Source organism: Neovison vison, chromosome 5 (genome assembly GCF_020171115.1).
Source record: "Neovison vison isolate M4711 chromosome 5, ASM_NN_V1, whole genome shotgun sequence".
NCBI classification, from domain to species: Eukaryota; Metazoa; Chordata; class Mammalia; order Carnivora; family Mustelidae; genus Neogale; species Neogale vison.
Window position 1 is genome coordinate 152200916 of NC_058095.1, and position 12347 is coordinate 152213262.

At 48.9% G+C, this 12347-nt stretch overlaps 1 protein-coding gene across 1 annotated transcript in view; it reads right to left on the reverse strand.

The window, feature by feature from the left end:
* ABCC4 (ATP binding cassette subfamily C member 4) overlaps window positions 1–12126 on the reverse strand; it is a 243967-nt gene extending 231841 nt beyond the window's left edge. The window contains exon 1 of the mRNA XM_044249963.1: window positions 11980–12126. Within this exon, the coding sequence (XP_044105898.1) occupies window positions 11980–12053 (74 nt within the window). The 5' untranslated portion in view covers window positions 12054–12126. The remainder of the gene's footprint in view (window positions 1–11979) is intronic.
* Between the last annotated feature and the right edge of the window lie 221 nt (window positions 12127–12347).

The window sequence follows — 12347 nt, forward strand, 5'->3', positions numbered from 1 at the left end:
TCCATGGGACATGGAGATGACACACCACGCCACTTCCACATTCCCTCCCTGCTGCCCTGCCCTGCTTCGTTCCAAGTGGGGAAGAAAAGTAAGTGTATAGCATTTTATCCATTTATTATATTTAAAACACAAGTTTTAGAATACACCGAGATTAGGGTGCCTGGGTGACTCAATCGTTAAGCATCTGCTTTTGACTCAGGTCATGAGCCACATCAGGCTCCCTGCTCGGTAGAAAGTCTGCTTCTCCCTCTCCGACTCCCCCTGCTTGTGTTCCCTCTCTCATCATCTCTAATAAATAAATAAAATCTTCTTCAAAAACTAACTAATTAAAATGGAGTCAGGAGGGGCACCAGGGTGGCTCACTCAGCCAAGCGTCTGACTTCAGCTCGGGTTATGATCCCAGGATCCTGGGATCGAGACCCCTCCATTCAGCCTCCTCCCTGAGCAGGGAACCTGCTTCTCCCTCTGCCTGCTGTTCCCCCTGCTTGTGCTCTCTTGTTTTCTCTGTCAAATAAATAAGATCTTTGAGGCGCCTGGCTGGCTCAGTGGGTTAAGACTCTGCCTTTGGCCTAGGTCATGATCTCAGGGTCCTAGGACTGAGCTCCGCATCGGGCTCTCTGCTCAGTAGGAAGCCTGCTTCCCCCTCTCTCTCTGCCTGCCTCTCTACCTACTTGTGATCTTTCTCTCTGTCAAATAAATTAATTTTTTTTAAAAGATCTTTTAAAAAAGGGGGGAGGGGATTTCCTCTTCTTTGCACTTCATACTTGCCTACAGTTTTGCTACAGCTTGAATGTCCCCGCCTGCAATTTTCTGCTATTCCGATATAAATTCATTCTTGCTTGTAACACAACTGACAGTTTTATTTTTAAAGTCAACATTCCATAATGCCCAGCTTGCTCCTGTTTAAGGCAGAGGCCTGCATTTCCAAATTAGAGAAACTCTGATCAGGAAGGCTAAAGTCATAACTTACAATCACTGTGTAAGCCTGCTAAATTCAAGATGCTCGGTTAGGCACCAGAATAAAGGTACTAAAGACACTTGTTCCTGCCCTCAATGAGTTAACAACTTAGCTTTAAAAGTCACAAATGAGGGGCGCCTCAGTGGCTCAGTGGGTTAAGCCTCTACCTTCAGCCCAGGACCTGATCTCAGGGTTCTGGGATAGAGCCCCGCTTCGGGCTCTCTGCTCAGTAGAGACTGTGCTTCCCCCTCTCCCTGCCTGCCTCTCTGCCTGCTTGTGATCTCTCTGTCAAATAAATAAAATCTTTAAAAAAAAAAGTCACAAATGCAGGGCACTTGGGTGGCTGTCAGTTAAGCATCTGCCTTCAGCTCAGGTTGTGATCCCAGGGTTCTGGCATGGGCCCCATGTCAGGGTCTCTGCTCATCGGAGAATCTGCTTCTCCCTCTCCCTCTGTGCGTGCTCTTGCTTGCGTGCTCTCTCAAATAAATAAATAAGTCTTAAAAAAAAAAAAAAAAAAAAGGAAAGATCCCACAAGAGCCAGGCTGTGCTCATTAAGAGGAAATCGTGCTAATTCCTTTCTCTGCAGGATTTCAGACTGACTGCCAAGTACATAAGGTACCTCTGGACTCCCATAAGACATGACCTCCCCCCACACCTGTAGCAAGTTCATCTTCGATCCAGTGCTCACGAGTGGATCAGCCACAACCTGCAGGACAGTTCCAAGACCTGTCCTTTCTGGCATTACTTTCAACCGACAGCAATGGATGCTGGACCCTGAGACCAACAAAATGAACTCTGCGTGGGGACAAACCCCACCGACTGTGATGTCAGTTGTCCATGTGTCCAACACAGCCCAGCGGTATATACTGCTCACCATACCCAAGTGTTCTCGCCAGCCCAGGCTTCTTCCTGGAGCCCCTGACACACGATCAATGCGTACCCCACCTCTCTACTTAAACGTGTGGAAGGCATCTCAAGCTGAATATGGTCAAATCCGAACTCCTGGTCTTCTCCAACCCACTCCTCCTGCAGGCGTCAGCAGCTCACTGAATGGGGACTCCATCCTTCCGGGGGCTCAGGCTGAACCCAGAGGCAACCTTGCCTGTCTCTTCCACAATTATTAGGTAGTTAGATAGTTAGGTATTAGATATTAGATAGATTAGATATTAGCTAGTTCCACAATCTAATATCCAAGATGCCCAGCTCTACCTTCGAATAAGCTCTTTCCTGAACCCAACTACTCACCACCGCCACTCCCATCACCCTCCTGGTCAAAGCTACCTCTTGCCTGAACCACTGTGAAATCTCCCACAGGTCTCCCTGCTTCTGCCCATGGATTTTAATCTATTCTTAATATATCCCAAACATTTGGAATGGGGTGGGGGGCGGGGCAAACATTTTCTGTAAAGAACTAGATCATAAATATTTTAGACGATGCAGGTCATACAGTCTCTGTACCAAACAACTCAACTCCGCTGTTGTAGCCCACGGACAATATATAAAGGAATGAGCACAACCACGTTCCAATAAAACTTTATTTACATAAAACAGACAGTAGGCTGGATTTGACCTGCGGTCACATTTGGCCAACTGCTGCTTTAGAACATTACCCCAACACAGCAAGCACTCAAAAATAGTTGTTAAACTGTCAGATTAGTTACTTCAAACACTGCCACTGGCCAGAATAAACCTAGAATAGTAGTTAAATTCTAGATGCCACAGTAATATAAAGATGTTGATAAACCAAAGCATATTCAGTTCAAGCAGATGGAAAAGGGTCCGAAAACCCTGTCATTTAAAGGCAACCTAAGAACTGGAGACAATTATCTGAAAGATTTATTGGATCCATATTTTTTTTAATTTTTTTAAGATTTTATTTATTTATTTGACAGAGAGACACAGGAAAGAAGGAACACAAGCAGAGGGAGTGGGAAAGGGAGAAGCAGGCTTCCCACCCAGCAGGGAGCCTGATGTGGGGCTCAATCCCAGGACCCTAGGATCACAACCTGAGCCTAAGGCAGACAGTTAACAACCGAGCCATCCAGGTGCCCCCCCCCAAAAAAAAGATTTAATAGAACCATGAGGGGGGTCAGAAGGCCAGAAGGGCAGCATGTGGAAGGGGGAGTCAACGCTGTGTGTTGACAGAAAAAAAAAAAAGAGAGAGAGATACAGATGGGCAGAAACTGCCCAAAAAGAAAACTGGCTTGTAACAGCCGTCTTCTATCATTCCAGAATGAAGATTAGTAAGAGCAGCAAATTTCCCCACTGAACGATGTCCAGAAGGGATTCCTGCATTGAGTATGATCTAAGATCTCTCCCATCCAACCCTATAACTCCAGGACCCTGGAAGTAGGGCAGATACCAGCTAGCCTGGGGAAGGAGAGCACACAGGAACTAGCCCCATGAAGAGGATGGCCCAGAAGTGGCCACAGAACCAGTGAAAGGAATTAGGAGCTAACGCCAGAAGGACTAGAGGTGCTCACGGAGGCCAGGACTGGGGAGAAGAGATAAGGACAAAAGCTGGCAAGGGTGAAACGGGGAGAAGTGTGATCCTGGATGACAGTGAAATGGGGAGGAGTGTGATCCTGGATGACAGTGAAACGGGGAGGAGTGTGATCCTGGATGACAGCATCAAAATCACCAGGTGGGGGGGAGGGGCGTCCACACCACCTGACCGCTGTTCTCAGGACGTGCCAGCCTTTCCAGAATCCCGTGCCCTACACATGCCCACCTTGCCGATAAAACGTGAGTGTCAAGGACGTAGGTAGCTGCCAAGCCAGGAACACAAAAACCAGCCACAAATAACTCCTTTCCAGCTGAATTAAGAGGACTTGGAGAGGACCCAAGAACTGAGCCACAAGATACAGAAAGACCAGGTACTGAGTAAGTGTGTGGGGCGGCTCCCCACCCCCAGCAACCCAGAAAGGACTACAAAGGAGACTTCCGGTGTGGTTTTTTTGGTTTTTTAACTAAGTCACTAAGATTAGGGGCTTGTTTTGCTCAGAAGCTGACACCAGTGACAGAATTAAGAAGACTGGACTGTGTGAGCGCTTGGAGAACAGGAACGTTATTTTTATGGATTTGAATGCAGGAACACAAAAGGCCCTCAAATGTTGGCCCAAAGAATTACCTAAACTACAAGCTGGACCAGTACCCTTGGCCTCCCACTGTGCTCTCAACCAGAAATGGACTTTAAGGGCTGAAAGAGAGCCCTGAAACTTGGTTCCCAAAGCTCAGTGTGAGTCTCCCAGAACCCTGTTAAAAAAAATTGACTCAGGCTGCCAACTCCCCCGCAAACCCCCCAATAGGTTCCTACCGGTAAGGCATGAGACTCCGAAATTTACATTCATCCTCTAACTGGGAAATAAACTCTGGCAATTTACAAACAAAACTGTTAGTTTACAAATGCTAAGTAACAGAGGAAGGTGGCCTGGTTTCCTTTTACTATTTATTCACTATTTTGGTAAACCAACAGTGTTTGGTTCATTTAATCCTCTCAATAATCCTAGGAGATGGGGATCCTGATTATTCCCATCTCACAGATGAGGAAACTTGCCTTTGGTCGGGTAAGCAGTAGAGTTCAGATCTATACGCAGGCACTTCAGCTCCAAGGCAGGGGGACGCTGCTCCACGGTATCTCCTGGATTAGGGCTCAGGGCTGTACACATGGGCCTCTGGCAAGGGTACGGGCATCCAGCCTGCTTTCCCCCATTCGCTCCCACACCCTGGCAAACAGCCCAGTAAGGGGTTCACCCAGAGGCAGGCGCCCCTCATCAGTCGGGACAGCAGTCCGGCTCCGGTAGTTACCAGATCTGCCTCACCTCTTCAGAAAAGTCCAGAGGTGAGAGAGATGATGGAAGACGAGACGCAAAGGGCAGGTCCTGAAGGATTCTGAGTGCCACCCTTAAGACCTGCTCTTGAAAGCCGTTGGGAGGTATGAGAGGTTTTTAAACAGGAGGACGGCATGGATCTTAGGGGAAAGACTGGTGGGGGGAACCCATTGGGAGGAACCCATTGGGAGGAGGAAAAGCCAAGGAGGCTGGAACAGAGGAGAGGGACACATGCTCCAGGAGGATGCGCACCTCTGTGCCTTTCCTTCCCTTCGGCTCTCACACACTCACATTCTGGAAGCGCCTGCCGAATGAAGGACTCCAAGGGCATGTCTCAAGTTCAGCTGATGGGATCTGAGGTCAGCAACATCAGCAGGAACAGACAGGTTGGTGCCTTACAAACCCGATGGCCAACAACACACGTGGCAGATCAGGCGACGGCATGATGGAGAGAGGGTGGAACCTTCTCGTGTGAGCGTCTGAGAAGGGCGTGGTCACTCCCGGACATGAGCTGTAAATGTCTGCTGGGGGTTACCTGTCACAGCCAGGCAGACAGGAGCCTGAGCACTTGGGCCGCTGCATGGGCTGAGGACATGGGCACCACACCAACTGGCACACTGCGGACCTCCCCCCGCCCACCGAGCTGTGCTGTCGCTGACAAGTGCCCCAACCTCTCTGGACATGCACTGCCTTACAGGACTGAGGACTGCCTGAGACACTGAAACAGCGAGCAAACGAGGCTGAGCCCCAGGAACCGTTCAGCAGGTGTTAGTGATGATCAGTACTGCTGTCTCAGTGGACCCAGCCCCGAGGGCTAACCACCTTCGCCCTAAGTGCCCAGCAGGAACTGAAATGCAGATCCTCAAAATACCTTCCCAGAAGGAAGGACCCTCATCTGCATTTTTAATCATGTCTTGGAAAATACTGCTGAAATAGGTAAACACGAGTTTGTTTCGTTTTAAAGATTTTATTTATTTGAGAGAGATACCGAGGGGGGAGGGGGGAGAGGGAGAGCAGACTCCCCACTGAGTAGGGAGCCTCCCCCAAGCAGGACTTGATCCCAGGACCCTGAGATCACGACATGAGCTGAAGGCAGATGCCCAACCACCTGAGTCACCCAGGCATCCCGATAAACATGAGATTTAACTTCTAAAAAATATTTAATCCTGCCCTCTATCTTACATTTTTAGTTATCTCACACTATGTACATAATACAAAGAGATCTTAGAAGGATTAATCTTGAAATGGCTCAATCTTTGGGGTCACCGGCTGGCTTAGTCAGTAGAACATGTGACTCTTGATCTTGGGGTTGTGGTTCAAGCCCTATGTTGGGTGTAGAGATTACTTAAAAATATTTAAAAACTAAAAATAGGGCACCTGCTCCCCTGCTTGTGTGCAGGCGCTCTGTCAAATAAAACCTTAAAAAAAAAAAAAAACCTGAAAATAAAAAAATAAAAAATGGATCAATCTTGAAATGGATCTAAAACTTAACATTCCAGTCTTTAGGGACCCTGGCCATAACAACCTGAGGCCTTAGCTCTGGACTAGGAGACTTTACATTAACAATCATCCCCAGTCTCCCAATTTCAAGGCTCAATCATTCTCTTACAGGTAGCCACAGGGAATTTGCAGGGCCAAAGAGAAGAGGTGAACGCATTCCAAAGCCCTGTCCTTCCCACTGCAGTGCTGGCAACCACCTTTACACAATTCATCAGCACAGAAACACAGAAAACATTTGCAGGGGCTTCAGATTCACAAAGAAAAGAAACCCAGAGACATTCTCGTGTTAGGGGACAGGGTTTGCTGTCCCCACTGAGAACTGACAGGCAAGATTTCGGATAAAGGCCCATAGGGCGCATGACCTCACTGGGTTCCTCACCCCACAGAGCAGGAAAAGCCTGGGAGATACAAGAGGGAGAGGGGATCCCCTGGAGAACTCAAAAAAGGAAATTATCTACTTAATACACCTGAATGAATATGAGTTGAGTTAACTCTACTCACACAGAGCAGATGCAGAACTGTATAAAAACAAACAGAAAAAATCAAATAGAAATTAAAGGAGATGAACTTATATTCTGTTACTCGATTTATTTCATTGCAGAGGCTTAGTAAATTTCAGTACACCTTCGGGGTGTTCCACATCTTGCTTGGGTTTGGAATTATTGTATAAATTGGCCAAAAACTCATCAAACTAAATGCTAAAGAAAGGGGAACAGGGTGAGGCCAAACACAGAGCCCTGAAAAACTAAGCCAGCCTCCTTGTACAAAATGTGTATGTCTGATTGTTAATGAACAACAGGAGATTAACATTAGAAGTTATTCTGGGAAGGGGCACCTGGGTTGCTCAGTCAGCCCGACTTGGTTCAGGCTACGGTGGTGACCTCAGAGTCACGGCATCCAGTCTGGGCAGAGTCTGCTTGTCCCTCACCCTCTGCTTCTCCCCTACTCCCATGCTCTCTCCCAAATAAATAAATAAACAAAATCTTTAAAAATAATAAGAAGAACAAATAAAAGGCATTCTAGGGGCAGCTGGCTGTCACTAAAACTTGCAACTCTTGATCTAAGGATTGTAAATTCGAGGCCCATGTTGGGCATAGAGATTACTTAAAAAATTATAATCTCATGGGGACCCTGGGTGGCACCATCCGTTAAGCACCTGACTTCAGCTCAGGTCAAGGTCTCAGGCTCTTGGGATCCAAGCCCCGTGTCAGACTATGAGATGCTGAGTGGGAAGTCTGCTTCTCTCTCCTCTTCCTCTCCCCCCAACCCTGCTTGGGCACAGGCACACACTCTGGCTCTTTCTCAAATAAAATAAAATAAAATATTTTTTAAAAAGCATTCTTAAAAAGGTGCAAAACCCCAGTTTAAAATGAAACATCTCAAGTAAATAATTGAAACATCGCCAAAAAATAAATAAATGACAAAACCAAACCTCTTAGATTGGAAGTCTCCAATCTGACACCAGTGGCAGTCAGATTGGAGACTTAAAAGCACTGGCTTTCCAAAGTGACAGTTCACAGACTGAACCAGTGGCAGGGGAGTGAGAACACAGCCACCCTCAGGTGGCCTGCATGCGTGTGGCCCACAGCCTTCTCTAGGGACGGGTCCTGAGCGGCTAACCACGGGGCGAGGGAAGACAGGGAAACCAGGAGCACATCTCCAGGGAGCTGCGCACCAGGGGAGCAGGACACGTCCAGGGCATCTCAGGGGAAAGGACAATCTAGTACCAGCTGGATAAGCCTACACCACTTGTTTCCAATAACAGGAAAGAGGAAGAATCAGTCAATAAACCATGATGAGAAAATGGGCTGTTTTGTTTAAAAAAAAAAAAAAAAAAAGAGGCCTAATACCAAATACAAAAGGAAATTCTAGTGGACTTTGTATAAGAAAATGCTTACGGAGATTTAGAGGATGCTGGAATCTAAAAAAGATGTATTACAGAAGCAACAGGAAAAACCAGAAAGAAGAGCTCAATAATCTAGAAATTTAAAACCTCTGATCTAGGGGCACCTAGCTGGCTAAGTCAGTAGTGTGTAACTCTTGATCTTGAGGTTGTAAGTCTGAGCCCCCATTGGACGAAGAGATTAAAAATAATTTTAGGGGCGCCTGAGTGGCTCAGTGGGTTAAGCCTCTGCCTCAGGCTCAGGTCAGGATCCCAAGGTCCTGGGATCGAGCCCCGAATCAGGTTCTCTGCTCAGCAAGGAGCCCGCTTCCCCCTCTCTCTGCCTGCCGCTCTGCCTACTTATGATCTCTCTGTCAAATAAATAAATAAAATCTTTTAAAAATAATAAGTCTTAAAATCTTTTTAAAAATTCCTTAAGAAAAAAAAACTTCTGATCTAAATTAAGAGTCAAATGAAAATCTCAAAAAATAAGCACTATTACAAGTTTTTTCAAACATATAAAGACCTCACAGGAAAAAAGTCCAATACACAATTCAAAGGTACAAAATCAAATTCAAATTAAAACCCTGATATTATTCTTAATCCATGACTTAGAAAAAAAAGTAATTCAGGTCCTTAAAGTTGACAATGAGGTATACATGCAAACCACTGAGGGTCAGTTGGTCCAAAATTAGAAAATAAAATTTTGCCTTTCACCAGTCACTCCACTTCTGGCTACAGAGAATAAGGAAAAATGCACCAAAATATTCGGGCATGGATATGCATTACATCATAATTAGAAATAAACAGTATTCAACAAAAGGGAAGTAAATTATAATTGTTAAATACTACGTTTTGAGGATTTAATGCTATGAATAAATGTTAGCCATAAAAAATTAAGAAGGGAAAATAAATAATTAATTAATTAAGAAGGGATCAGGATTCAAAACTATTTGGGAGGGGAAGAATAACTTTTTGGTTTTACAGAAAAGGCGTGTGTGTGTTTTGTGAGTTTTAGGGGGAAGACTAAGAAACCAATACATCAGCAGGTTTACCTGGCTTAACAGAAATAAGTCATCCATATTCCTTTCTTTTTCTGTAGCTTTAAATATTTTACAAAAAAAAAAAAAATAGAAAATAAATAAATATTATACATATTCTTTTGAAAAATACACAACACGGACACCTCCCTGGCTGTCCGTCAAGTGTGTAAGTCTTGGTGGTGAGCTCAAGCACGACATTGGACATGGAGCATACTTAAAAAATAAACCAAAATTCTGCAACGATTACCAACACCCATTATGTACAGCTCCTCCTAAACCCAAGTTCAAGCTTTGCTGTCGAAATACCAAAACCCCACTAAGGCCATGTGTGTAGAACTCCGTAAAGCTCCTTACTGGCAGCATGTGAGTAGAGGGCCATCAGTTCACAAGTTCAGAAAGCAGATGAAATTTGAGAAGAAAAGTGAACATCCAATGAGAAGATGAAAACTCGGTTTTCCCTGCAAGGTGGGCCTTGTCTCCAGGCAGCACTTCCTGCCCGGACTCATTTCAACTTTCTCGCCTACATCCGGGTACACGTGGAAATCACCAAGGCGGCCTCAGACTTTCAAATCTCTAGACATGCAGAAGGTCAACAGATACAGGACGGTAATCATGGTCACCAGCTAACCTCAAAAGACTTACCCCTTTTTTAAAACTATAAAACTGGAATAACAATGCCAGTGGGGGTAGAGGCTTAAGGCACTGAGCCAGGCTCAACCTTCCATCAGAATCACCTGGAGCACAGGCTTAAACCCCACCCCCACCGCAAGTTTCTACATAATTTACAGAACTGGTCTGGAATGGGTGCCAGAGAACTTGCATTTCTAACAAGCGCCTGGGTGATGGTGATGCCACCGAAGATGTGAGGGCCATGCTTAGAGGACAGCCTCCCTCAAGCCGCCCTTAGACAGACATCCTCAAGCATGATGGGTTTCACGTCCACCAGCTCATCTCCAACAGCAATGACTTTAAGAAAAATCAGGCCTAAAACAAAGAAAGAAAGAAAAAGAAAAAATCCATCCTACCAGCAACAAAGGCATGTCTGGAATAGCCTTCTCCGTGCATTTAAGAACAAGGGTCCCAACAGCAGAGGCTCAGTCCAGCAGGTACAAACACAGGGCTCAGGGGCCAGACGGCCTGATTGGGGATCCTGCTCTACCAAGACACAGCTGGATGATCCCAGGCCATCAGGTGCAAGACAGAGGTCAGAGATCCTTCCCCCGAAGTGGGAAGCTGGAAACAGCGCCTACCAGAGTCATCAATCTGAGTCCTCACCGGCCCATTTTCATGCACACACCTTGTGAAAAACCCATAAACAGAAAGTGCTCCCAGAGTTCCTTGCCCTGCCTGAAGTTAAGGAGATGTTTGCCTACTTCATTACTATTTATGATAACCACACCCAAATTCCTTCTTCTACCCAAATTCTTCTTTCCTTAAGAGAGGCGCCAAAGGGCCAAGAGAGGTCCCCACACACGGAATACGCCACCATCAAAACAAGCCTAAGACAGTGCTCACCCCCTTGGTATCTCCTAGGCTTTCCCATAAAAAAAGTTAAAATATTAGAATATGGGAACGATTAAAGCCTGAGGGCTAGTTTAGGGTCAAGAAACAGAAGATCTAATTACCAGCCCAAGCCCAATTAGAGCCCACAGGTTCGGGCCCACCTAGTTCATGGTCCCAGCTACCACACGGAAAACCGGCCTCCTGCGTCACCTCTCTGAGCCGTTTTTCACCTGCGTCCTCTCCCAGCTCGGGGACCCTCCAGTGATTTTTGGGTGATAGGACTCCTGGACGGGACCACCCGCATGAAGAAGCTTAGACATCCGGAGACGACCCCACAGGCTTCAAGGACCCCATCTCCGGAGCTGGTCCTCAAAGGTGGAAATGGAAATAATTGTAAAAGGGAAAGCGGCTGTGCCAAAAACGTACTCCAGCTGTGGTTATGTGTGTCCCAGACAAACGCTAACCGTGTTCGAGAACAGTGTTCCCATTCATGAAATAAAGTGAAACGAAACCTGCCCCCACGAGATCCCAGGACACACGGTGTGAGCCGCACGCGGACAAAGGGAGACAGACAGCAGGACGTGGTCACGCACACAGGAGCCGGTGGAGTGTGCAGCTCCGTGTCACGTAGGGCATATCAGTACATCGGAGGAGCTGGGGACGCCGTGGGGGATGGCAACGGTCCAGAGCACTAGTTAGACCTCGGTTTAGATAAAGGAGGCTGTTCAGGAGCTGCTTGCTTAGGAAGGAAAAGGTGCAGCTCGGGTTTATGAGAAGGGCGAATCCCGGCGCGGTGCGGGGCAAGGCGGCTGCGGCTGGAGGCGGGGGGATCCAGGCGGTGCTCCCTCTGGGCAGGACTTCTCTCCGGGCAGCCTCGGATCTCCCCCTCCCCAACCCCTGCTGCGGCGGCGGCTGCCGCGGCCGCTCCGGCTCCTCCTCCTCTTCCCCGTCCTCCTCCCAGACCCGGGAGGCTGGCGAGGCCGCCGACGCCCAGACAGGGGGCCCCTGGGAGCCCCGCGCCACCAGGTCCCCGGCTCCCCTCCCCAGCCCGGCTCCCGCCCGCCCGGCGCGCCAGGGCGCAGGCGGGGGACCGCGCGGCCGGCGCGGGGTGGCTCCACCCGCGGCCAGAAGCCGCGCGGCGCCGGCGGCCGGCGCTCCCCCGCCCCGACGCTCCCCCCTCCGGCCCCCGAAGGCGCCGGCGGCGGCGGGCAGGCGCGTGGCGGCGGCGGCGGGGGGATGCGGCCGCTCGGGCGGGGCGCTCACCAGAAGAACACGCGCGAGCAGAGGTTGGCGTTCTGCAGCGGGTTGGGCTTCACGTCCGGGTACACGGGCAGCATCTCGCCGCCGGGGTCGCGCCGCTCCGGGAGGCGCCGGCGGGGATGCTGGAGCTCCGGCGGCCGCGCCGGTCCCCTGGGCGGGAGCCCGAGAACCCGCCGCTTCCGGGAGCGGAGCGCCGGCGGCCCGCCCCGTTCCCGCCCCCGGGGCCGCGCGGCGGCGGCTGCGGCTGCTGCTACCGCTGCTGAAGCCGCCGCCGGGAGCCGGGAGTGCAGGCGGCGGGACCGGGCGGCGGTGCTGCCGGTCCCCCGTGCGGCGCCGGGCGAGGCCGCCCGCAGCGTCCGATGGAGGCGGGT